The 27654-nt window shown below is 42.9% G+C and overlaps 4 protein-coding genes across 4 annotated transcripts; all 4 read right to left on the bottom strand.

The window, feature by feature from the left end:
• Positions 1 to 503: 503 nt before the first annotated feature.
• Positions 504 to 9124, bottom strand: LOC115810770 (AN1-type zinc finger protein 3-like). Its single transcript, XM_030772774.1, has 7 exons — positions 8834 to 9124; positions 8350 to 8720; positions 5490 to 5530; positions 3130 to 3324; positions 2155 to 2220; positions 1821 to 1976; positions 504 to 714 (listed from the first exon to the last, which is right to left on the bottom strand). Exons 2-7 carry the CDS (start codon positions 8418 to 8420, stop codon positions 560 to 562), a joined length of 684 nt encoding a protein of 227 aa, XP_030628634.1. The 5' UTR covers positions 8421 to 8720; positions 8834 to 9124; the 3' UTR covers positions 504 to 559.
• A 2292-nt stretch (positions 9125 to 11416) lies between these two features.
• btbd9 (BTB (POZ) domain containing 9) lies at positions 11417 to 16959 on the bottom strand. The gene is made up of 11 exons (XM_030771425.1): positions 16786 to 16959; positions 16211 to 16424; positions 15577 to 15940; positions 15133 to 15400; positions 14484 to 14703; positions 13934 to 14053; positions 13653 to 13762; positions 12642 to 12831; positions 12185 to 12292; positions 11980 to 12058; positions 11417 to 11733 (listed from the first exon to the last, which is right to left on the bottom strand). The coding sequence occupies exons 2-11, from the start codon at positions 16393 to 16395 to the stop codon at positions 11551 to 11553; spliced, it is 1827 nt and encodes a 608-aa protein (XP_030627285.1). The 5' UTR covers positions 16396 to 16424; positions 16786 to 16959; the 3' UTR covers positions 11417 to 11550.
• Positions 16960 to 17937: 978 nt separating this feature from the next.
• Positions 17938 to 20012, bottom strand: LOC115809229 (lactoylglutathione lyase-like). The gene is made up of 6 exons (XM_030770805.1): positions 19944 to 20012; positions 19575 to 19657; positions 19258 to 19398; positions 18648 to 18715; positions 18397 to 18486; positions 17938 to 18029 (listed from the first exon to the last, which is right to left on the bottom strand). The coding sequence occupies exons 1-6, from the start codon at positions 20010 to 20012 to the stop codon at positions 17938 to 17940; spliced, it is 543 nt and encodes a 180-aa protein (XP_030626665.1).
• A 1688-nt stretch (positions 20013 to 21700) lies between these two features.
• Positions 21701 to 27162, bottom strand: pcare2 (photoreceptor cilium actin regulator 2). The gene is made up of 3 exons (XM_030770804.1): positions 26166 to 27162; positions 24287 to 25916; positions 21701 to 21839 (listed from the first exon to the last, which is right to left on the bottom strand). The coding sequence occupies exons 1-3, from the start codon at positions 27160 to 27162 to the stop codon at positions 21701 to 21703; spliced, it is 2766 nt and encodes a 921-aa protein (XP_030626664.1).
• Positions 27163 to 27654: the final 492 nt, after the last annotated feature.

Here is a 27654-nt window from a genome sequence, read left to right as displayed (position 1 = left end):
TTCTTACTACCCCGCCCTGTCAGAGACCAGAGACCCAGTACAGAGAAGGTTTGATACAAATATACAAGCAGTTTTTTTTTTGTGTTTGCTTGGAGGTAACAAACTGTGAGAACAGAGGCCTGGGCCCAAAGCTAAAGGCTGAAGGTGAACTAATAGGTTCTTTCATACAAGCCCCTTCCAGTAGACTGATAGGGTCAGATTACGGGCACTGAGGAGTTTGACGTCAGGTCCTGCCGCTTGGGACCATGCACCCAAAGCCCCCGATCAGAACTGTGGCGGATGACTCAGACTCAAGACTCAAACGGAAAGAGCAGATCACACTCCTGGTCTGGAACAGTGGAGGAAGCACAGAAGATAACAGCCCCACCATGTTTTTTTTTTGTTTGTTTTTTGTTTTTTTTGCCAGTCCTACCCTTTGTTCCTTTCCTCCATCATCTAGCCCCCATCCCCACCCCCACGCGACGCAACATGACCCGACCCGACCCGACCCAGCCCAGCCCAGCCCAGCCCCTCCCCTCTTTAAGCGCCTTGTTGTGGTAGCTGATTGGTTGGTATAGTCTCAGGAGCACTCCTCTCCAATTCGCTGGCACGAGCGGCCCACTTTTCGGTCAAGCTTCACCATTTTCAGCACGGCCTCCTCGCGCCCACGTCCCAGGTGATCGAACAGGCAATCGTGTTGCTCAGGCAGACGATGAAGCATGCAGAAGACGTACCCTAAAACACAGAGGATTTGGGCAGAGGTTAAATCCCCCGTCACAGGAGACCTGGACCATTACCAGATACATTCTGGTTCAGATAAATACATAAAATCTGGTATTGTTGGAGGCTACACCCTTTCACGCTTGCACCCCATTCCTGGAAAATTGCTGGGATAAGCGTGTTCACACGGCCAATCCCAGAAAATCCCAGAAATGCAGGATGTGAGGTCTGATTTACACAGCGAAGGACATTTGGTCTGAGCAAAACGGTGGGTGAGCAGATTCCATCAAGTGTCGATTTGCTGGCAACATCATTAATTTGTTAATTTAGTTTTGTAAACAGTAATGTAAACTGATTTCACATACAACACCGGGTTCGCTAGCTTTTGTTTAGCTGATTTAAATCTCCTGCCTCAACTGGCTGCGAGCGGCACAAACACGTCATCAAAGACCTCATCCTCTTATTTGTCAATATTTCAACCGTGTTCACACTTCTATCTGGAGTCTATCTGGAATTTTTCCAGAAAAGTCACTAGGTCTTGTTCCGGAAAACTGAAGAATCAATTTTTCCAGAATCTGGTCTTTGGCTTGCATTCATACATGACCCCATTCCAAAAAACTGCCCGAACATTTACAGATAAAGCTGCATTTGTGAAAGGAGTTCAAGATAGAAAAGACAAACACACAAGGTGGAGGAGAAAAGAAACTATAGCCCCCCCTTAAGTACCAGTGATGTCTAATGCTAACCAACCTTTAGAGCAACAAGAGATCAAAACCTCTACTGGTTTTTAACAGTCACGATTAAATGACACAAAGTCAACATTTTTCAAGGAAGAACAGAAAATATACTCACAGTTATTCTGTCTCTTTTGGGGATATACTCTCTCAATAATAATAATAATAACAATAATAATAATAATAATATTTGTTGTGCACTGTTAACATTTTAGAATGTAAGCTACTGTTTGCTCAAGTACAAGGTATGATAATGGTTGCTCAGCTTTTGGAACAGAAGTCAGACTGGACTATTTTACATGACGTGTGAGAATCAGCTCTGTCAAATGAGAGCTTGCAGGTGAGATGGCTCCTCTAAGACTGAAACCTGTTTTGTGAAGTACTGACCACAGCGACAGGAGCCAAGTTCTTGCTGCACCAGCTCCAGTTTGGACTGGCAGCGATGGCAACGGCGACGGTTCTTTTGTTTGGGCCCGGGCGACGCCTCCAACCCTGACGGCCCCTCATCTTGCCTTGGCCGTTTCCCCGGCGATGCCTCATCCTCTGAAGCAGGGAATGAAAGGGCACAGTGACGTATTAATATTCATGAACGGGCGGGGGGACAAACACACTCACCAATTTCAATCTTTCTCTCTCACACACACACACGTACACACACACACACACACACACACACACACACACACAGACAGACAGACACTCAGAGATGAACCAGCTGTACCAGAGTTGCAGGATCGTTTTGTGGGTGTGCTGGGAGGACCTAGGGTTTTGTCTGTACATGACTGTCCTGTAGGGAAAAAACAAAACCAAAAAAAACACAACACCACTCTTTTAGAATCAAAAATTCCCTTTCAGGAAAAAAAAAAAACACAACAACCAGTCAAGTAGCTGTTACATTTATGGCATCTGTAATTAAAGATAACAAACGAAATCTATTATGTCACATATCACAGTCTTTGACTGTCCTTAGCCAACAGTAAGCACCCTTACCATAAATGTCATATACAGGAGGATATGTTTTGCATATATTTTATGCGCACACAAGGGGCACAAATGCATATAGAGATTTCAGAAAAGTTTGAAGAGATGGTAACCTGAGACTGCTGCTACTTGAATGATTTTTTTATGTGGAGCAAAGATCAACATAACTAGCCTGGCCTATCAAAGCCAGGAAAGCTGATATTTAGCACCACTTTAAGACTTAATGCACTTGTGCACTGACTGATAAAGCTAATATACTATGCTAAATTTCCATTTCCAGGTATCTTATTTGGGAAACACTTTTATCCAAAGTGACTTATAAAATGAATACACACAACCCATGCATAGCTTATTGTACATATATCTAACCTAAGGTCACCGTACAATGTTAACACACTTGCTTAGTTCCACATTTTACAGCGTCCAGATCCATCCCCGCGTGTAAGTTCAGAAACAGAAACGGCTGGACACACTCTGAGGGGTGAAAGCTTTGAATCATGCAGCTGACTGCTGTCAGTTGAGTTTAACTGGCTATCGCTCTCCTGTTTGGACAGATGGGCTCAGAGATGATTAGCCAGAGGAGTACGGACTGAGAAATAAGAATTCCCAAGTTATCTAGGTAACTTCAGTCTGTTCCACAGGACTTTTCTTTAGCTGTTCACCCACTTTGAGACAGTATTGACTTTTGGTTCAAATGTTCTGGGGGTTCTCTTACCCTCCTGTGTGTTTGGATGTGCTGGGCTGACATCTTCAGCTGACGGCTGCTCAGGGCAGGTGGGAGGAGACAGTAGGGGCTGACTTGTGGTACCTCCACTGTTAGTTTCGTTATTGTAGACAGCTGACTGGCTGCTTCCAGGGCTTTGACTGGACTTTGAAGAACATTCCACATCCGGCTGTTTCTTTTGAATGTCTGGAAAAGGAGAATGTAAAGGAACTGTAAAAGATACAGGACCAAAGAGTGAGACACATACACACACACACACGTGTGCGCTTGCTCCTGACTCCGGTAAACAGATCTGTGGCACTAAAACAGCGACTAAGCCCATCAAACAAACTGACAAAAGCTTTCTCTACACTCACACCACACCAGGCCTCAACACGCACACACAGGCACACAAACACACACAACTCCCTGTCTCACTCACACACACACAAACAAACACAATTCCCTGTCTCATTCACACACACACACACCTCCCTGTCTCATTCACACACACACACACACACAAACACAATTCCCTGTCTCATTCACACACACACACACACACAAACACAATTCCCTGTCTCATTCACACACACACACACACACACACACACACACACACACACACACACACACCTCCCTGTCTCATTCACACACACACAAACACAACTCCCTGTCTCATTCACACACACACACAAACACAACTCCCTGTCTCATTCACACATGTACAAACACAACTCCCTGTCTCATTCACACACACACACACACAAACACAACTCCCTGTCTCATTCACACACACACACAAACACAATTCCCTGTCTCATTCACACACACACACAAACACAATTCCCTGTCTCATTCACACACACACACACACAATTCCCTGTCTCATTCACACACACACAAACACAATTCCCTGTCTCATTCACACACACACACACACACACACACACACACACACACACACACACACACACACAACTCCCTGTCTCATTCACACACACACAAACACAACTCCCTGTCTCATTCACACACACACACAAACACAACTCCCTGTCTCATTCACACACGTACAAACACAACTCCCTGTCTCATTCACACACACACACACCTCCCTGTCTCATTCACACACACACACAAACACAATTCCCTGTCTCATTCACACACACACACACACACACACACACACAAACACAACTCCCTGTCTCATTCACACACGCACAAACACAACTCCCTGTCTCATTCACACACACACACACATACACACACACACACACACACAACTCCCTGTCTCACTCACACACACACAAACACAACTCCCTGTTTCATTCACACACGCACAAACACAACTCCCTGTCTCATTCACACACACACAAACACAACTCCCTGTCTCATTCACACACACACACAAACACAACTCCCTGTCTCATTCACACACACACACAAACACAACTCCCTGTCTCATTCACACACACACACAAACACAATTCCCTGTCTCATTCACACACACACAAACACAACTCCCTGTCTCATTCACACACACACAAACACAACTCGCTCTCTCATTCACACACGCACAAACACAACTCCCTCTCTCATTCACACACACACACACACACAAATGAACAGAGTTTGCCTTTCACACCTGAGCCACTCTATCTCAGTCCCTTTCTGCACTCTGACCTAAAAACTGATCTCTAGCCTGTTCTAGTGGGCCACTGCAACAAGCATGAAGTATGTCTTGCTGCAAGGTTGTTCTAACGTTTTCTCAGCTCAGGTAAGCTAAGGAAACTGGTGTGGAAGGTCACTGTGTCCTCACTGGTTGTTTGGAACGTGACCCACCACCTGAGCTTGGCAGGGACGTTTTAGACGGGGGAGGTGATGTAACTTTCACTTTCTGACTTGATATTTTACCGTAAAATGTGCCAGACACTGAGCTGGGATTCTCACAGTCTACCAGCGTCCACGGATACCCTTCGGATGAAGCCAATTAAACTCCAGACCAGAGTCTCCATTTCAGGGTGTCTGACTGCTGCTGCCATAGCCCAGGCTAGCACTGCAAGCGTGATGAATATTTATATTTTTAAATCCTTTTAAATTATATCCTTAAAGCATAAAAAGTGCCATCCATCCATTCTCCATAAAGGGCACAGCCTAATGTTTCACCAAAACAAAATAGCTCTTTCCCTCTTCAGTGTACATACAAGAGCCAGGCCGTTTTGTATGACAGCAAGCCTGTGCCTGCATCACATGACTGAGAACTGAGATGGTTTGGAACTCTTCTACCCCATTCAGATATCATAACGCACACACACCATCCCTTTCTGGCTGACTGACAGGAACAAGAAATGTAGAAACAGCAGGGCACTTACCAGCAAAACATTTGGAGCAGAGGTTCATGGTTTTGCTGGACCTGGGAGAAAGAAAATGCAGATAAAACATTTAGCGCAGCAGCAACAACTGGTGACCGACATTGTAAACTGAAAAGCAGTCCGCAGGGTCCACTGTGAAATCCATCATCATCGTCTTTGCACTTTGTGTAATCAGGCCTCGTGTTTTGCAAAAGAATTTGTAAGTAGGTATGAGACTGATCTATTTCGTCTCCTCTTGGGAAAAGTTCATTCTGCCCTATTTACGGTACACGCAGATATCTAGAACCTCGAGAGCTAGAACATGAAGTTTCCATAGAAACATATGGTGAATGATAGCGAGAGCATGTGTATGTTTTGGGTGGGGGGGTGGCAGGGCGGGGGGGGGGAGTAAGACAAACAAAGATAGTAAAGCAGTGTGTGCTGGTGATAGTTGTTGGGGGGTGGGGGGGGGCTGTAAATAGCAAAAGAAGGCCCAAGCATGAAGTTGCAGTTGCAGTTGCTGTCCAAGTATAACAGTGAGGAACGGCTAACAGGCACTCTCCTGACTTTGCTTTAGATCTTATCAGCGACTGACACGGTAAACACTGGAATCTCAGCTCACGTGCAGAGTTCTCACGAGAATTACATCCGGCGTCAGCGAACAGAGCTGTAAATAGTCCCGCCGCCACGGTAGGCGGTGGAGCCGCAAGTGCTTCCCATGTGAACGGGAAGGTACATCAGGAGGAAGTGGATCAGTCACGTTCCCTTCTTAGACACACAGGCTGTGGCTACCACCATTTTCAAATCTACAAGTGCCATGGGTGCAAGTGATGGAGGCAAAAGCAGCTCTCTGTTAAATCACAGAGCAGAGCCAAACAGTCTCTCTGCTGTGTCCTGCTCTTGATTACACTGTCAGACTGATAAATGTTAAATCAATCTATCACACAGCGCAGCCACGGTGTCATGCAGTGGACTGAATCCCATTGGCTGGGATATATCATTCCCACGTGAAACTAAGTAAAAAACACTGAAGGCTTAATCAAACACAGGTGGAATGTGGAAGGGGGGGGAGTCACAGCAAAGGAAAATGAGCACATTCATTTAAACGCAATCAAAGTATACACTCTGGACAAAAATTAGCACAGCAATAGATAGCCTAATGACTAACTAATGTCTCAAACACTCCCACAAAAAAAAAAAAAATAAATAAAATGCCAGACACCTACACAACAGACAAATTCTCAGGCCTACCTCAACGAACATTTCCAGATGTTGAGTTATTGTCACTACGGGCCTCTCTGCACTGCTCATTTCAGCTAGAACCAATTGGACGAAACAGGTAGACCTACATTCTGTTTTTTTCTTTTTCACCGCCCCCCCCCCCCCCTTTTGAAAGCATTTGTGTCCACAGGGCATTGAGTTTATTGTGCCAACAGAAGAGAGCACAACTAGCCCATGTTCTGAGGGGCTCGAGAGGGGCCCACACACTTTATCACCCACATAATGCCCCGGGCCATAGGGCATCCCAAAAAAAAAAAACCACTCTACCTTTCACTGACAAGCTGCTACACAAAAATGAGTGTTGTGTATTAGCCCCAGTGAAGCTAGCGCTATTTTGACCACTGTTTGACCAGCTGGTGTGAAGTGGCAGCAATATGGAAACAAGTCTACGGGGCAGAGTTATGGAAATATTTACAGATATGAATTTCTCAGTCAATACTGCGTTATCAAAACAAACCCGTCCACTCCAGCTGAGTTAAATGCTTGCTGCCCCTTGCTAAACTGCAGGAATACAAACGTCAAACTAATCTGGCTAGGTCAACCATTTTAAAGGTCACGTAGCTTCCTCTCTAATGAACGAAGACAGAGTATTTGAGCGTCAGTTTAACTGACACAGTAAGGGAAAACGGACAAAGCAGGATGTTGATGCTCTAGCGGGGCTTTGGTTTCAAACAGTCGTTCCTTTAAAGAGAGTCACAATGGAATGCCTTGAAGGCTTCCAGAAGGAAAACCAACATGTCAGTCCCAGATGACTGAAACCAGGTGCTGTCCTCTGCAACCATAAACTAGCTGTTACTCCTGCCACCTGAGGAGGAGGAGGATATGACACTGACAGCAGTTAGGTCTGACTCGTTTACTCTTCTTCTCCCTTCTTTGCAACTGAGGTATCACAATCATCACATGTAAGTACGCCAAAGTGACCCTGGAAGTATGCTGTCTCTCCGTGTTAAAAAGAGAGCCAGAGTGGAAAAGGAAATGAAAAATCACCGAGTGGAGAGAATGTAATGATTCCACGAGTCTTCCCAGATTCTTACATCACAGCTTTAGCCAAGAAAAGCACATTTTTAATCTAACCATTTCATATACTAGGCGGCACCCTGACAAATAGATTCTGACAAATCTATTGTCCACAAAATACACCCAAATCGGGAGTGTAAAACATTTCTACCTAAGAAAAACATCGAACTACACCAGTACGTCTGACAAAATATGAAACTAGTGTTTTAACAAATAGTTGTGTTGCGATATCTTCGTGGTTTGAAAACATAAAGCGATATTTGAGTTGTACGAGAAACACAATGCATATTCTTGACAGGTTGACATATTAATCTATTATTAATCTTTCAAACATATAAATTCGCATACGATGGACGGCAAACAGCTAGACAATAGACTACTGTTAAGAAAGTCAAATACGATCGCCCCTGGGAAAAGTCCATTTAACCAGCAACTTGAAATGTTTTCGATCAGTTCACAAGACACCCCAACCCCCATCTGGCCTACACGAGATAACAATGGGCTTCACTTCGATTTTGATAAATATAATTTTGATTATTAGCCATAGGTCGAGTGTATATCGAAATATATAGATGCATCTTACCCCCAAAATCCACAGGGACACCGAGGTGGTAAACTGGGTGGTTTGCTGCGTTCACTGCCGGTATCCCCCATGACTCGAATATATTGATAGTATTCCTACGCAAGGCCGCGGATGGGACGGGGGCCTGTTCTCTATTGGTAGTTTCCCAACAAATAATGGTCAGAAAAATCTCTCCTCCACCCAGTCTTCATTCAAATCTTCATCAGAACTTGATGACTTTGACAACAGGAGCGGCCATTAGTGGGTGGCTAACTAGAATAGACTAGTTTTAGGGTGATGATATGTAGTCTGTACGGAAATCAAAGCAATCAGCTGCTGGACTGTGACTCCTGTGATCAGAAGGAGAGGGGCGTCGGACTGCTTGAAAAAACCTACAAAGAGGGCGAAAAGCTTTCATTAGTAAATGAAAAATCACACACAGAGAAGTCGTTCATAATGTTACGTCAATTGGTAAAACAGTATTTAAAACTGCTCCGATACTCACAACCTATTTGGCGAATTGCGTGTTGAGCCCCTCCATTTACATGGAACCATCCAAATCACTTCGCCTGTGGGGGACAAGCTTTACAAAGTAAGCAGGTCAGGAAACTACGCCTGCGTGTCCTTTCATACTGGCTCTAATTCCGCCAGTCGATACACCGATGTTCTGCGCCGGTCAGAGAATCGGACTGCGTTTTTGTAATTACCTTATTTCCCTTTCGTATCCCAGTGCTCGAGACCCCGGCGAAATGGCTTCAAATAGATTCGAAATAATAGCCTTTCGGTTAAACGCAGCAACCCCCTCCAAAATATACAGTAAACCTAACACCCGAAGGCGGAAAAAGGCAGGCTCAACCGGGAGCGGATCCACGTCAACGGGACAATGACAGAAGTGCCTCCCACGAAATTCTTACACGTTCAGCGGAGTTCAAACTAATTCACGTGCGTTGGGTTCTTTACTTTACACTGATGTAAGAAAACTTTCTTCGAAATTCTGACAGGGTTTCATGTGTTTATATCAAACCCCTCCTGCCTGCATGAGCTCTCCCTCAGACGTCTCAGTAGACTCCTCTTCTCACCTCTGAATACGCCTTAAGTGTATACTAGCCATGAGAAACAACAAGGAAAGAGTGGGAAGACTGACCTACCTCATACTTAATCCAGTCCTATCAGGTTCTCAGCTATCATTAAGAGAGTAGGTTTTATTTCAGTTACTTCATTGCATACTGTTTATTTCATTCATAATATGTGTGTATTTTATATATGTAAGTAGAAATCAATCAAGCAAAAGACAAACCTGAAGTGACAATACAGAATAAAAGCAGCACTATAATTGTGCAATATTACCAGGACTTTATTACAGAGAAAGAACATGAGTTTACATGATCTCAGAACAAACCTCATAAAGCCATCTTACAATACAGATCTCACTCTCTACATTCTCTATATTTCCATAAAGACAGAATATGTCTATGCGAATTATAAATAGTAGAAAAAGTTTACGCAAGCTTTAAAAATGGGGGGGGGGGGGGGGGGGGGGTGTGAAAGAGGCAAGGGGCCAAACCCCAGGAAGGAAGAGAGAGAAAGAGAGGTGAGAGAGAAGGAATGAAGTTTGGTAAGATGACAGACATGAGCTGTGCAAAACAGCATTGAGGCTAAAACCAGCATGTGAACACAAATCAAACTGGCGAACCAGAATACAGCACACACACCAATGACTCATATGAGTGGTCAAGAGAAAGCTTACAATACTCACTGTTAAGAGACTGGAATAACACCAACACACACACACACACACACACACACACACACACAAATGACTGAACTGAAAAAACAGGGCATGCACCCTTAAATATGCATGTGAAATTATATATATATATATATATATATATATATATATATATATTTCCATTCGTGTGTATGTATGTATATACACACACACATTTCACATGCATATATATAAAGATATATATATATATAGATAGATATAAACACTAAATGAATGTGACCCTTAATGAAGGCTCCCAGGGCTCCGGTTTATGTTAGACACGATTAATTTGGGCTGAATTAAGTGCTTTTTGTTAGGTCTGCTGCTGATGCCAGACTCCAAACACATAAAATCCTAGAATTTTCCGCTCAAGTGCAAAAATTTGGTCCACCTCAGTACGATTCCAAAAGTGCAAACAAATTTCCAAAAAAAGAGCCAAAGAGGGAGGTGATTATTTTAGTGTCGAGAAAGTCCGATGAACCATTCTCATCTATTATTTACCCATAAGACAACTTAACTTTTATAATTTACCACTAAGGGATAAAGAAGATCTAAACAACCAGTTTACATTTTTAGCTACACAAAAGGTTACTTATAAATATAGCTACTCACTATCAAACACACAATCTATTCCATTCAGTGTGGGGATTTGAATTGGGGTAGGGGTAGGGTTGGTTGAGAACTGAATTAAGAACACAGATGCTATATAAAAATATTGCTGAAAGGCCCAAGGTTGCATGCATAACCATCCGGAAAGCGCTAAGGCGATCTTTGGATGAGCAGTGTTTGCCGCGATTACACTTATGGTAGATCCGCTCTGTGTCGTGCCAGACTCAATAAGCCTTCCAGCTGTGAGGAGATACTGTGGCTCAAGTGTTCGCGTCAGGACAAATCTTTTCCAACTCAACAAATATATTTACAGACTCTGTTTACCTGGGGTCTGTTCTACAAAGCAATTTTTTTCTGTTACCCACGTTAACGTGAACCTTCAGCCAGTTCTGTCCAATAGGAAAACTCCTTAGGTGAACTATTACATTGGGTAGTTTGAACTTTTTGGCTCAAGTTAGTTGTCCAGCTGAGAAAAAAAATGCTTTGTGCAACACCCAATGGCCTGACATGATCCAAATGTGTATATGCGCAGCTTCACATCAAATGCACAAAATCCTTCAGTATTGCAAGAGAAAATGACTCTCACTGCGGCATGGAGTGAACCATTAGCTTAATAGCATTGAGTAGTACCAAGCTTTAGTTCAAATAACCTCACACCTGTCTTCCATTATATTGCAACAGAATATTTTCCTCCATCCACCCCCCCCTCCCCCCCCCCCATAAGAAATGAAGCTCAAATGAAGCTTAGCAGCGTCATGTAGTTTTGCCAGTGATGTCTTGAGAGACTATGAACAAAACATTTGTCTTCCCCCCCCCCAACATTCAAAGGCCAGCGTTGCACCTCCTCAGTGTTGGGTGTTGGAGGATGAAGAGGATGAGGAAGAGGGCAGCAAGCTGTGGGTGCGCGAAGGGCGGGGGGGTCGTGTCTGCTGCGAGGAGCTGGCATCGGGGGACGTGTGTCCAGGGCTGCCCTCTTTGACCTCTGTGTCCAACTGAGCTGGACACTCAAAATGCACACAGTGGAAGACCTAGAGAGCAAGAGAGAGAGAGAGAGTGAGACAGAGAGAGAGAGAGAGCGAGAGAGAGAGAGACCGAGAGAGAGAGAGAGGGAGAGAGAGAGAGAGGGAGAGAGAGAGAGAGACAGAGAGAGAGAGAGAGACCGAGAGAGTGAGACCGAGAGAGAGAGCGAGAGAGAGAGAGATTGCTCCTCAGTGTTCATGCATGAGATTTAATAGATGACATAGGACAAGAGAGAGTCGTGTCTGTATTCTCACCTCATTTGCAGTGTTGTGTGTACCTACAATACGTATGAAAGAGGCAGGCTGCTTTTCAAATCGCAGAGTCTGCCAAGACCTGAGGAGCAGACAACCAGGAAGAGGGGAAACAAAAAAAAAAAGAGACACAGTTTGTATGAAAGCCAATAAAGAGACCAGGCAACGACAGAGAGGCAAAAGCATCAAACCCCAGGGGGATCCTCACCGGCAGGCCACTTTGGTGCGGTCCACCACTTTAGTCCAGTGCTGCTGATTTGTGGAAACTTCAATGTAGTAGCTGTAGGAACGCTCATCACAGTCCCACAGAAGGAGCCTGAGTGAATGAACAGTAATGACCATCATAACGACTTGATTATTATCAATACGGATCATTATCAATATCGTTGTTGTTATTCATATAATTAGTATCGATTTGTTTAATTATTCATAATGTAGCATCTTTAATGGCGCCTTAAAGGTAGGTATCACTGTGAATATTCTAAAACCTTCCATATACATATAAAAAATATAAACAACACAAGGACCACCCATTATACACTGTTCTCACTCTCTTCCCCACCTCCTCTGCTCATCTCAGGCCCTGCTCTCACCCCTTAACTCTCTCTCCTCACCACCCATAGATCCACCCCTCTCTCCTTGTCTCCTCCTTCTGTTTGTCTCACCTGAGGGAGCTGAGAGTGTACGGCTGAGCGAGCTGAATGACGATGGCTCCCGAGCCCAGCTGGTGACAGGTGTAGCCTGAGTCCCAGTCGTAGTTTCTCGTGTCTCCGTTGAGCAAGGCGTTTCTGCTGCGGCTGACGCCCTCGATCACGCTCGCACACGCTGCGATGGTGGCCACGTTCTCGGTCGGCACTGGAGAGAGAGAGAGAGAGAGAGAGAGAGAGAGGGACAAAGAGAGGTGGAAGGATAAAGATTGAAAAACATAAGAAGCTGAGCTAAAGGCCATGATCAGTCTTGCATACACACAGTCTTGCATGTTCTCATAGGCAACAACCATGAGACATGGGGGAGGGTTTTATGCTGGAAGTAAGGGGCGTGAACTTGTCTCTTTTCATTTGCTGGCATGAGCAAATGTAGAGAACAAAAGAAAACACACACACACACACACACATACACACACTCTCTCTCTCTCTCTCTTTCTCGAGAGAGGTTAATTAAACAGCACAGAGGGAACAAAGGAATTCCATAAAGACATACGTTGATATTCCATGAAATCTTTCACTTTTGGAAAACCATGACATTTACATCACAGAGCACGTTCACCAATTTTTCCATCAAAAATGCAGGATCCTTTAAAAGACTATGGAGAGCGATTCACTGCGTTTTATTGATTCTGAAAGCTTAGTTGTGACATTTTGAAAGTTAACAGAACAATAACTGCTAATCAAAAACATAATGGTGGAATGAATGAAAAGACAGCCAATCATTCCTCTGAGGTTCTAGCTGCGTGACTTAGAGGATTCAGCGCAATAGGATCCCTTTTAGAGCATTATTAAGTTATGTGAGTTCTGTTTAGAAGTGGACTCTCCGTGTGATGTGATCTGAGACGGTCATCGTTTAGAGTATCTCTTTCAGACCAGCTACAGTGTACCTCTACGACAACGATGCCAATTGCGAAAAGGACTGACATTGAACAAATCAAACTGAACTGAACGGAGCAGACGCTGTCTTACCAAGAAGACCCTTCTCCAGTGTGAAGGGTCGATGTGTGAACATGCACTCGAAAGCCACCAGATGGAAGACCTTGTTGACCGTGTTGTGCGTCCCCACAATGCGCACATACCTAACAGACAAATAAAGAAAGAAAGATACACGCTTAACGTAGTACAGCCGTTTCATCACGTGTAAGATAATTCACATAAAAACGATTTCAGCAGTCGTGCCGACAACTGCCAATCCTTTAAAAGACAGGCACCGCCAAGGTAAACCATGCATTGGGTTTTGTGTGGTGTACCTGCACACTCGGGCTGGGAAGTAGAGGTTCTGCCAGGATCGGCACAGGAACTTCGAGTGATCCACAACACGGACCCAGTCCAGCTCGTCCATAGACACTTCGATGTAATAAGAGTACGACCTACAAAGGCCAACAGTCAGCTTTTTATACAAGTGTCAGTGAAAGGTCAGATCAAATTCAAAATCACTGGATTATTGACAGCAGTAATCATATTTTAATGTAAAAACAGAAATACATTTATGAAATGTGCATAAATATTAATAAATGTTTTTTTAAAAATTTCTAGCACAAGTAAATGTGACCCTGTCACTGAGTTCAAAGATTAAGACCAACCCAAACAAATCAAATCAAAACAAATCATGTTTATATATATAAAAAAAAAAGAGTAACTGGAAATTCCAATATCTGTATAAACATCATTCACTCTGGTTACTGGTTAGAGTTCTCAGTCATCCTAAAAGTGGTCTATTAGCTCCTCAGGAGCTTTTGGGCAGTTGAGGAGAATGTTCAAACACTGAGAGCGTTTTTGGGAGACAGGAGTGAGTCCTACCGGCTGTCGCGGTCCCAGAGAAGGATCCGTATGTGGTTGATGATGAACGCTTGCCCCAGTTTGACCTGGATCCCAGCACGTCCGTCCTCCTCGATGGGATGGCGAGAGAACCCATGGTCCAGGTCGTAGTTCTGCGTGTCTCCGTCCAGCAGCGCAGACTTCAGCTCTCCCTTTACCACCTGGGCTCCGTACTTCATGGTGGCAATGTTCTCCTCAGGGACTGGAAACCACAAAAAAAAAAAAAACCCCACATTATGCTTGTGAGCAGTAGCTCTGAGGATTAAGGTTCCACACCAGAAACTGGAAGGAATCTTTGAATGTTTTCAATCCAAAGCCTTGCATTAAGGCTCTTAATCCCAAACAGTCTGAACATATCTGGTTAATCCTCCTTCGTTTATGAAGACTAAAACACTCTGGGGCCCAATTCACAGTGGAACAATAATGTAACAAGACCCCACACTCATAAAATGATGTTACCACAATCACTGTAAGAACTTAAAAAAAATTCTGACTTTCTGACAGTCTTTGCCAAAAAGTGATGGACTATCTGGACAATCGTATACAAATAAATGTCTTTTTTTTTCAGCTGATCGACATTCTGTTGACTGCTTTTGAATCAGCTCCAAAGACGACAGCATGCCAGACTCACTGAGCATCCCGCGGTAGTTCAGGTCCATGTCTCGGCTCTCGGAGCGGGTTTTGATGGCATCCAGCAGGTCATCTGGGCTCACCAGGTTCGACGGACGAACCACATTCAGCATCTCCGTCAGAGTCATGAGTGGCAGGCGCACCGCTGACATCACCTCCTGTGTGGAGTCACCCTCACTGTTCTGTCGACACCAGCGGCAGAGAGCCTGGAAGATCTCCTTCTCACTTGCAGCAAACGAGTCTCTCCTGACGACATTGAGCAGAGCCGTCTGCGTACACAGAGAGAGAGAGAAAACACACAGTGGATGAGGGACATGGAACAGAAAGGACTTTTGGGTGAGGAAAAGAGTTTATATTTCAACATTAAAACAATTCATATTAAAAACCTATATCAGAAGTTTGAGTGTTTTGAACTGATGTAGTGACAAGCTGAATTGCATTTCACCTTAGAGAGTGTGAGGAATCCGTCTGAGGCTAAAACTTCAGGCGCGTGGCGATCCATGTAGGCACAGCAGGCTGCGCTCAGTGCGCTAAGAGAGTACAGACTGGCTACGTCAAAGACCAAACAGACGTTGTGTGTGTTAAGCACCGTGCGAAGAAACTCTGAGGTGGAGTCCTCAAGGGGCTGAAGGCCGTAGCGGTGAGCAAGGCCCAGAAAGTCCAGCAGAACCTCCTCGCGGGCTGAGCTGAGGCTGGCTCGGCCTGTGTACAGGTAGTGTAGTAACATGGAGAAGGCCTCTGCTCGCGTGTCCTCCAAACATACCTCCGCTTGAGGCTGAGACTCTTTCATCCCACCATACAGCAGTGCTCTGGTGAAGAGAAAAAAATAGACAAAAAAATGTCAATTCAGTGCAAAAACTTAGGTGGATATGTTCAGCACTTTTCGGGTTCTTCAGGTAAAGAAGGACCAAAAGACGCCTAAGACGAGATGGTGTCACTGTGTCATCCTTATTAGCTATGCTGCTTAAAACTTTTTTAATCAGAAAATAGATATTTAACATTGTGATTTTATGTGGTGTAAGAAAACACTGACATCTGGAGCAAACCTAACAGATTCTGTGAATCCTCTGAACCTTTACCTGAAATACTGGCATCGTGCGGCTAATATGATCCTGTGGGCGGGAAATCGTTTCTCCTCCACGATGAAGGTGACGTCACTATAATCCTCACCGGGCACCAGAGCGCCCAGTTGTTCCGACAGCAGGTGAACATGATCGATTTCTGACACCGACCCCAACGGACGCAGAGGATGACTGTTGCTCATCACCACAAAAGGGGAGGGGGGAGTCACATCTGCCAAAGGTGTGACATTTAGCTAAACTGTAACTGTAAACCATTTAATATTCTGAAAAAAACAAGCTATATTGTTGTACGGCGGTTAGAACAACGTCGTCCTCTTTACTCTTTTAGGATTGTTGTGCTTAGAGAGCAGGCTCGTGACATGTTAGCAAACTGATTTATCTAGCGCGAGTCAGTTAGCTAGCTAGCTCACTCAGATTAATAACTCGATCTTGACTAACCCGTTATTTCTTTACGACCACGCACTATGTTCTTTAATGGCGAGTTCTTTCAGCAGTACCTCCGCAACGAAACACCGATTATGTTACTTCGAACAAAACATCCTTAAAGAGCTAGATGTAGGATGAACACTTACCAGTATGTGTAAACCAAATGTTTTAGCGTTAATCTGCGCTTCTCCTTCGACTGTCTTCTCGTTTTGCATGCAGTGGTTGTTTGGATCATCAAGAACGTGTACTCGGTCAAATTAATAGTTGGTCCGTTTAAATTTACACGAAATAGCTGCCTATTTGAAGCTGTCGAATTTCTCAAGTGACACAAACAACCCAGCTCGGTCACAACCTGGATGTTGTTAAGATAAGGTTAAACATGTACGCATTGAATAAAGAGTGCCCCTTCTGTTTAGGAGGAGTAAGGCATATATGCAGGCCTCTCAGTTTTAAGAATTAAGACTAATCGAACTCAGTCGTCATTAATGTCCATTTTCTGCTTGTTTCGTTTTATTTATACTATCAAACATTAAGGGATTACAGTATGACATTCATATTTCCCATTACAAAGTTGAGAGTGCTTTGTCAGATGAGAACCAAGTGAACAGTTCACTATCGCTTCTAGTGGAGAGTTGCATACAAACATTTTCTTCCCGGCACATTTCAGTGGAATGCATGGCATGACCAAAGGAATGAAACTAGACAGTCTGAAAAAAAAAGGGAAAATGTGCAGGCATGTCCACATAACACACAGGTAAGAAACAGACAGGTCAGAAAATCATTTGTTTAAAAAAAAATGACCCCAAACGCAAAATGGCTACAGATTGTTGTACAAACAGTAATATGTATATAAGTTTATTTTAATTCAAGTTATCAAGTAGCGGACTGAGAATATGACAGAGCAGACCTGGGATGAATATGTATTTGCTGTACATGAGTAACTGTGTGCGTCTCAGTGCTCTTCAGTGCTTGTCACTTTGCTGTCTTGCCCGTCAGTCCTGACAATATGAGGAACTGTGGTAAAGTCTCTGTAAAGCACTTGTTTGATGACACTTCAGTGCACTGGATCTCCTCGGAGTGCTTGGAACTTAAGTCCAGGAGGACACAACATTAAGCAGCTGTGTGAAAGTGTTGGAAAACATCCAGTTGTTCAAAATGTTTCATGAACAACTTTTTCACCCAGATCTGTGACAGAGATCATGATGTATATTTAAACTTGATATCAAGTTAACATTAAAAAAGTCTATCACGCTATTGTGATAACCTGAAATTTCACTTCCGTTCTGGGCTGTCATTTTCTACGGCATTATGGAGACCATATTATTAGGACTCAGGATTTCAATCCAGTATCCATCCGGGTCTTGTATAAATGCTAGTCCTTTCATTTTACCTGCAAAGGTGGAAAAGGGCACAATCAGTCTCACAAAATCTTTTGTACAACTTATTTGAAACACACACACACACACACACACACACTCAATTCTTGTATTTCTCGTGTAATAGCACTATTACTCTTGCTGTTATCACACAAACCTCATTATGACAATACTGAATTTTTTGCAGCGACAGTAAAGATAATAAAACACAATCTGCTCATTTCCGTGTGCTGTTTCACATCCTAAGCTTTCCCCTAGGGCTTAGGGAGGGGCAGTGGATAGGATTTTAGCAGTTTTTCCTACTAGCTCTGGGGGAGTTCCGATGATAATTCCTCCCGAGAGAAAAACTTGAATATTAAGTCAAAAGAATGAAGAAGATACCTTCGTCTGGTTTCTTCACAAATGTGACTCCCTCTTGTTCAAACAGTTTGCAGGCAGCATACACATCTGGAACAGTAATTCCTATGTGCCCTGTTGACAGAGGGGACAGACAGTGGTAAAGCTTCCGTGCAAACCAATGTACTAGCAAAGAACACATGGATTAAATGTACCTGTATGCACACATCTGATAAGGAAATACAAGGCTCGACGAATTCATTGGCCTTTCGTAGGCAGGAAATGTATGCCCTCACCAAATCCTTTGGGGTCGGAGTTCCCATCGTGATAGGTTTGCGTCTCATTTCTCTCAGATCCCCAGTTACTGGTAGAGAGAGAGAGAGAGAGAGAGAGATAGAGAGAGAGGGGGATAATAAGTGGAGAAAAAAAGTGGTTATGGTAAACCGTCTTAACCGTAGTGTTAACTCGACAAAGTTAGGTTATTTTGAATTTTGCTTACATACACAGCCAAATAAGTAATTAAATAAAATACAACCAAGAGAGTTTAACAGAGACATCAGACATCATGCATGTTAATCGCTGTTGATGAATGATAAACTCTGCGTTATTAACTGTTATTTGGAATAGTTTTATATAATATTTTGCGTAATATTTTTCTTATATAATTTTTTATTTAATAATTTTTGTTTTCCCCCAGAGAGTTTGTTCTACTGTTCATAGATATTATGTGGAATAATCATGATTATTTGTACAGGTTTACCAGAACCACAGGTTTACAAAAATGGAAAGGTTTAGCCCAACCCTGGATATAACGCTCACTTCCACCTTAAACTAAAAAAAAGCTATTTATAACTATTCATTCCTGGTGAATTTCAGTAGAAGTATTGATAGTGATCTTCAGCTTACTGTGTGAGCTCAATGGTGGCTCGTCTAGAAAATGTCCAAGCTGTTCTCTCCTTCACGTCCTCAGGAATCTCCCTCTTCTCCTCATAACCAAGAAAATAGTTGGTGAAGTGCATAGAGGGGAAGTCTATCTTCTGTAGTAACCTGCAGTTGAAAAAACCAATTAGAAACACTCAAAAGCAAGAAATCCATGTTCTTACAGACGCTAAAGTATTTACCCCAAGCCTCCGTAAACAGACCGAAAACAAAGATTTTGATACTTTCATGAGAACTAGGTTATAAGGGCAAATACAGTATGACTTTACTGGGGGGGTACTCACGTCATGCCCAAGACTCGTGTGTAGAAATCAAGCGATTTAACAGGATCTTTCACCCTAAACATGGTCTGCTGCATCATGTAATCCTACAAAAGCACAGAGCCGGAGGTTGAATGGTGAGCCCTGGGCAAGTCGTTGCATGAAGTGTGCCGTGTCACCCAGGCGTGAATTTTGCCCAGGAAAAAGGTTTATGGGTTAAATGTCCTAAACTCTTTGTGTCATTACTGAAACTTTAAAAATATTTTTCGTTCATCGACTTGCATCAATGTAATCTTTTAGTGCAACTTTTACAGTTCAAGTATAGTTTGTGTTCGAATCCAAACGTTTCGTGTAAAGTGAGAAAGCACTTTTAGTTACTCCATAGCCACTTACTTTGGTGATTGGATCTCCCTCGTTGCAAGCCGCATCGGCAGCTTCGTCGGTAAGCCCTTGGTCAAGCATTTTACTACGCGAAATCCTGGTGAAGATTGGCGAGCGAGATCACAATTCGACCGCCCCTCGTCCGACGCGGCCGCTGCAGAACACCGTGAATTGAGAGAGTTGTGAACCATTCATTGGAACTACTCCCCTTTCACTGGGTGGAGTTTACCTGAGGGTAACTTCAAGCGGGAAGGGCTTTACATTCAAATGTCAACTATTTCTCACGAACACTGTTTCACCCTCTAGTTGCGAAGGTCCTACAGCCTCGCTGTGTTTTCGGCTAGCCTTATGTAAAAACCCGCGAGTGAGCGGCAGCGGCACGCATCCATAGAACTGAAGAATGTATTTTAATAGACAGAAGTAGAGGCAATTATATGTGTTAAAATGACAAGCTGATCTATAACCTCCTTGTGTGTTTTCAAGGGATGGACAGTTGTATCTACAGACACACCTCGGGTGTTTGAGTGCAGCACAGTGCGTCGAGATATACTGGAGAGCTTTTGTGTTTACTAACCACTTGATGGCAGCATAGATGCAAAAAAGTCAGTTTCTTGGGTTTATGCAAAGGCCCCGGAACGTTCTAGCAGGTGGCACTCCGTCATTCTTTCAGGTGACGTGGATATTGTTTAGGTAACCAGTGACGCTAACTCCACATACAGCAGATGCTCATTTTTGCAAGCCTTTGAAAATGAAAACTTTGCTAAGCAAAAGTTACAAAATCTATTTAAACCTCCTTTAAACAGCATGTGGTGACGACATTTGTAAAACACCATAGATATTCTTCTCGTACGTCCAGTTAATCTCTCAGCTCTTTCACTGCTAGTCTAACCCCAGTATTGTTTCAGGCCGCTTTTTGACAATGTTTTAGGAAAGCACCATACAGATAAACTCTAATTTAGTAACAGTAACAGACACAATTAATCCAGATCAAAGTAGTTTTATTGTAAAGTAAAAAATAAGACAAACACATATGACTTTTAGCAGTAAATGTTTCTTAGTTTAACGACACAGTCATAAGTTCAAGGTTAAAGAACATTAAAGAAGGTCACTGGTTAATCATTTCATGATTCATTAAATAGTGTTGCCATGGTGGGTGGTAATGGCACATTTAATCCATGTTTCTCTCTAAAACATACTCAGTACCACCACCAGACTTGTATTCCCTCAAACAGAATACAAAGCTATCAGAAATCTCCAAACATACTTTAAGGTGACCCACCTTACAGGGTTTTAACTAAAAGTGGCTATTAATTTCAAATATGTGTAAGTAAATATGTTTGTGTATATATATGATTATACATATGTTGACAAATTAAGTGAATATATACACACACACACACACACACACACATATATATATATATATATATATCTCATTATTTCTTCATGATACTCAACAAAAAGTGTCATTTTGAGAACAGTGTATTCTCCTTTTTTAGTCCATTGAAATTTAATTGTATGAAATGATTATGCAAAATTATGTTGTTGTACAAATCATGTTCAACAACATTCCAAAAGCTTTTAATGGTAACAAGTATTGAAATGCTGTTTTAGGTTATCCCCAAATAGTCTGACCTTTAAATGTCTCTTGAGTTTTGTGTGGTAATGTTTCCAAATATACACTAATGGAATTAAATCTGCTCTTCTTTTCAGAGGAGAAAGACAAGAGAAAATGTCTTAAGCCCACTAATCCATAATCTCCTTTGGGGTTACCCCTCACCCTCTAACATGCCTGAATTTCTTTGCTCTGTGTTGCATTGCTCATCTTTAGATGCAGAGAAATCCACAACGCTGTCTTCGTATTGCCCTTCTCCTGCTTTCTCCTCCATCGGTGGACCGCTGTCTTTCCTGTAAAACAGCGGAGAGATAAGAGGACTTTATCTCAAGAGCAGATTAAGTAGGCCAGCAGGCCAGGTACCTGAGCAGTGGTTCGCCCAACATGGCTCAGATTTGTCCAGGTAAGGCTGTTGGGGGAGGGGACTCATAATCTGATCTGGGATTAAGATGGGCAGTTGGCCTCAGGAAGGATAATGCTCCTAATGGGATTTGGGTGAGAGTGTTTCTCCCAGGAGAACTCTGGACTTTATGGTTAAATCACAAGTTCTGTTGCTTGCTTGAAAGTGATGAATATATATATATACATATGTATATATGTATGTGTTTTGTTTAACAAGCATTAGCATTAGCAAGCAACACAGTCATACACACCACTTCCTCACCTCATAAATATCTCTTAAATCTTAAATGAATGTAGCTGTTATAATGTGTTACGAGGTCTTTTTCTATAAACATTTTACTTAGCCTTCTGATGTACAGTACATATCTTTTCTGGGTATTTTTCTCTCTCATGCTCCCATTTCATATTTACCCTCATCTTTCCCCGTTATTAATCCTGTCGATGTGTTGTTTTCATTTCATTCCATTACTGGAATGTCAGGTTACTGTAACAGCTATTTTGGTTTTAACCTGAAGGAATGCTGAACACATTGTTTTCTCAGAGCTTCCTGGTTGGTTTGGCACGCTATGATGAAGTGAGGATTCTACTGATGAAATCAAAGTTTAAGTTTGTGCTTACACATGATGAAAGCTACTGTTTCTATGAATTCAAGCAGTGCTGTGATGCTGGTTTGCTAGATAACATTCCATTGTCATTCTAGTAAATCAAATATCTCCCATAATATGGGAAAAAAATACAGTTTCCACCCATGCTTAAGGTAAAGCAAAGAGCATTTTTCTTATGTTGTTCTCACTGTTGCAGTTTAAGCATGATTAAGGACCAAACGTTACAAACAAATGCAAGTTACACACATTTGCATTTTTTCTACTCTGAAGATGAACATCCAAATGACTAAGACAAGGCCTATTTTAGAACTGTATGGTTTAGGGTTACATACCCCCAACCCTCTTTTTCTTTTGTATGTTTCATATTTCTACCATTAAAATGCATTGTTTGGTGAAATTTGAAGTAAGGGCACTTGGCAAAATTTTATTTTACATGATAACTTTTGTCAAACAAGGTCTGTCTCCTTCATGATCCATGAAGGTGATTTTCTGTAAGTTGAAAACTTATTTTAAAGTGACTTGAAGCATAAAGTTTGAAAAACGGTATCAAAAATCATTTATAAAATATTCCATACCTTATTGATATAACCCTGTCGGAAGATGACAAAAGACTTTTCAAAATACTCTGAGAAGACATTAATTATCCTTGCATTAAATTAAACAAAACACTTTGTCCCCATTTTTTTTTACCATTACACTATATAAAGCTAAATGAGAGAGAGAAAACATGATTGTGTACAAACACCTCTCTGTTCTATTAAAGAACCTTTATGTTCTTTTAAATTTCACTTTGAAAAAGGAGAATTTTAGGAGAGCCTCATTTAAGACATGTTGTATAGTATTTCACCTGTTCACGTGAAATGCTTCACAGCATGGCTTTTATGAATTTCCCCTAAAATCATTTTTGTTTTGATGATTACATTTGTTCACAACATACAAATGATACCTCAGGCAACATGGCAATGGTACCTCTTTCTGAAGTTCACTTTAGAACTCGAAAAACAACATCACTTGAGGAAGGAACTTGAATTGCCAGATTCCATGACATGCTAAGCGCTGTAACAGTGGGTTGCATACATGGATTGACAGATGGTTACGTCTGTTTGACCTCAAATGAATCTTGTTGGCATTGTAAACAAGGCTTTATCTTTGATCATTTTCTGGTCATACAACACCCTGGTTGGTCTCTCATTAACTAGAAAATCTCAGCCATTGACATATGATTTTAAGAAAATGGATAAATAGATGAAATCTACAGATCTACTATGAAGACTTATCTATTTTCTCTAACTTAAGGATAATATCATTTTGATTTGACTTATAGACATGTAAATTACTATAATTAAAGACTATAAATAGAGACTATAAATAGTGATATTGGGCCCTAAATAAACTTGTATTATTATTATTATTATTATTATTATTATTATTATTATTATTATTCGTATTAGTATTATTATAAATGTATTATCTGAATCTAGTGCCTTAGTATGAAAGTTCTCTATGTATCACAAGAAAGTGTGATGTGTCAGGATTTCTGTCACAGAACCATGACAGAGGTCTTAACACATAGCATGTTGCACCTTGAGTGAATTTTATGAGTTATTTCACAGGCTTAAAGTTCTGTGATTCATGAAATGTTTAATGTTGCCACTGTTACCACTACTTAAACAAAGCTTGGAATTGTTCACACTTTTTAATTGAACTCATAGGATTTTTACTGGTGCTCTTACCCTTCTCTGCTACCAGTGGTGGGCTCACTGTTTGGCTTTTGGTCTTGTGTAGACATGTTGGTAGAGGATGGCTGTTGCTGGTCTCTGTGGGAGAGGTTTTGTTTATTGAAAGTCTGGGGGAGACGGGTGCTTGTCAGTCTCCCTCTAGAGGACTCCCCCCATGGTCTTGGTAGCGTGGAGGTACAAGATGGTATCCATGTCTGAGTAGTTGACTTGGAAGCTTGAGAGAACACAGATCGAGCTTCAGTGAATGACTGTGAAACGGGCATGATGCCATTTTCCTCCTCACCATTTTCCCTAGTCCATCTTTGGACGCTAGAAGAGGGAGGGGGTGAGGGTGCTCGCCAGTGACTAACTGGGCATGAAGGCGTGGGCTGGCTTCTGAAAACAGCTGAGCTTTGGATTGTGTGGTGCACAGAAGGGGAAGAAGGGGGTAACCGAGCCCTTGAAACAGGTGGTGTGGTTGGTGGGCACGTTACAGCTGCAGCTGGTTCACCATCATGGGGTTCGCCACCTCCTTTCGCCATTTCGGCCTCTGGTCTGATTGTTGAGTACGCATTGTTGCCTTGGTGAGCCTGGGCTGTCTTGGCTGGTGAATCAGGGAAATGGCGCAGGTGAATGATCTTCCGAGACTGTTGATAAAGTAAGGCTGCTTCATCTCTCTTAGGGTCCACTTCATCTTGCTGAGTAACATCTTCTCCTGTCTGGAATTCCACCACAGCGTCCTGCCTGACTGGGCAGACAGTGGTGCTCAGAGAACCCTGTCTAACACTGGGTCGATTGGGCAATACAGATGCTGACTGTACAGAGGCTCGTAGCCTTTGGCAAAGAGCAGTCTTCTGTCGCTGAGATGATTGTCCCCTCATTAATTCTACTCTCCCTCTTTCATCACCGGAAGGCCTCCTTGTGCTTTCGAAAGAGTTATCCATCAACACTTCAGGGGGAGGGGGTGGAAGGCTTTCCATGTCCAGATCATTAGGTCTATCAGGAATGTTTGGATCACCGTTGCAGTTGCTGTTACTGCTGTTGCTATCATTGATAAGAGACGTTTTACCATTGGCTAAAGCAGGAAGACCACGCCACCTAGGCCCTTGAACATCCTTGTGATTAGTTTTGTCTTCTATCCCTTTGCTGAAGGTGTTGATGAGCCTTTTGACAGCATTTCGTCCTGGTGGTTCTGGTCTCAGAGAAGGAAGACAACTGGATGGGGGTGTCGCCTTAAAAAGACCCTTGCTACCATACTGGAAACCCTGGTATCTTGTTGCACTATGTCCTCCTGATGAATGCCTCCTTAGCCTTGCCCTGACAAGGCTGCTCTGGACCATTCCTCCTTCTTTTTTTTCCCTGACCGCACCTTTGCCATTCAATTCAGGTCTCAGGTTCAGGTCCCTCCGGTTTCTCTCCAATTCCACGGTTGACTCCCCCATTCTAATGAAAAGAGACTCTACAGACTGTGCACGCTTTAGCCCTCTCAGATGCCTATACCTAATTTTTCCTTGTCTGGTGGTATTATCAGAGGTTTTGGGCCTTTTGGGCTGTTTTCCTCTATGAGGAGTCCTCTGGCACTTACTGTTGACTAAGTCACCATTCGGAGTGCTTGATTTCCTGAGGCTCTGGTCGGATTTGTTATCTGCGTGGAGGGGAGGCTGACAAGGGTCTGGAAAAAGGGGACTTGACTCTCTTCTGCCTGATGCATCATCTTTCCTGTTTTTTTCAGGTTCCACTTCTATTGTGTCATCATCATCATCATTATCTCCTTCATCATCATCATCATCATCGTCATCATCATCTTCCTCCTCGCCCTTATTAGGGGTTTCCTCCTTTATGGATCTTTTGGGTAGACCACCACACGTGGCACCTACACTGGCACCAGACCCACAACTCTCACGGTGCCTGAGTCGCTCTGACCCATTGTGACACTCATTGTCTGCACCAATGCCACTGTCTTCACTGTGAAGAGCTGAATCTTCTAGACCAGGTTTCCTCAGAGCAGCCGCCTCTACATGGAACAGTATCTGTTTCAGACGCCTCTCTGCAGCCTGCTTTGATGATAGTTTCTCTCCCAACAGTTTCGAAAGTGATGCAAAATAGTCAGCTGCTTCCTCTAAGGATGAGTCCCCCAACCCTCTAACAGAGTCGCCCACTAACCTCATTTTCTCTGTGGAGTGTCGGAGCATCTGCTGCAGCAAGTCAGGAGGTGGTTCAGATGAGCTCACACCTGAACTGGGCTTGGCTGGGATAAGTGGAGTGTCACCTAGAGCAGTGGGCCAAGCCATATGGCTCCCATGCTGCTCCAACATTTGTTCACCTTCATTTGCCATTTCCTCCAGGGCCTGATTGATTTCCTCATACCGCATAACTACCAAAGCCACCATTGGTTGCAAAGAGAGGTGTGTTTGGGCTGCCTGATCCAGTAGCCCAAGGAGAGCCTCATATTTACTGATGTTGGGATTCAGATAAGCATATGCTGCCTGGTGGGCCTTCACCATGGTCTCAGGGAGATCAACCTTTGACTGGCTGTAGGACAGTCTTTTCAGCTTTTGTTTTTGCTTGGTCCTTTTACCTCCTGCATTTTTCTTCTTTCTGTCAGCCTTTCTCACTAGATTTTCATCTGGTGAGGTCTCTCCTTGATTAACTTGACTGCTCAATGGTACCACAGGTTCTTCTGTTTGAATGATAGCCTGTGTGGTGGTGTCACAGACCCCGTTAGCTAAAACAGACAGATTTTCCTGTTGGTTATCAGCAGTCTCTTCAGTACCTGTCTTGGTTTGGCTTTGATTTTCTGGCACATCGCTGTTTTCTTGTGGTTCAAATGCGAGAGCTTTATGGTTTCCGGAAATACCGAAAAGCTGACCCTTGGATGGAGAGCAACCCATTTTAAACAAAATACCTTTAATATATTGTTGAACTGTTGTTGATTTGATAGAAGTTTGAGAATTTGTTGTAGCGCAGCTCCAAAACGTCAGCTGAAGAGATAAAGCTGCCTTGGTTACCCAACGGCCATTCCAATCATTCTTACGAGCTGCTGGATATCGTCCTTCCAAAAAAAGTGATCAAAGAAAAATGCTGCAATCCTCTCAGACAGTCACCATGAGAAGTCTTCTTTCAGTCCTTAGTAGATGGCTCAGTTTGTGTACACGTTCTCATGTTATTTTCAATTGAGAGAGTAGCTAACACATAATGCAGACAAAGATTCCCAGTTGTACTGAGCATTCTTCGAAGAGTGCAGAGGCTGGGAGCAGCAAAGAGGATTGGAACTTCTCAGCCCACTCCCTTAGCATGAACAGATGGTCACGTTAAAAGAATAAAGTGCATACGTAAGATGTTAAGCTCATTAAGGTAATCAGGTGCCCTGCTGGGGATATTTT

The sequence above is a fragment of the Chanos chanos genome, chromosome 4 (genome assembly GCF_902362185.1).
Source record: "Chanos chanos chromosome 4, fChaCha1.1, whole genome shotgun sequence".
Taxonomy (NCBI): Eukaryota; Metazoa; Chordata; class Actinopteri; order Gonorynchiformes; family Chanidae; genus Chanos; species Chanos chanos.
Note: the sequence above shows the minus strand (reverse complement) of the source record. Positions and strands in the feature narration are given on the sequence as shown.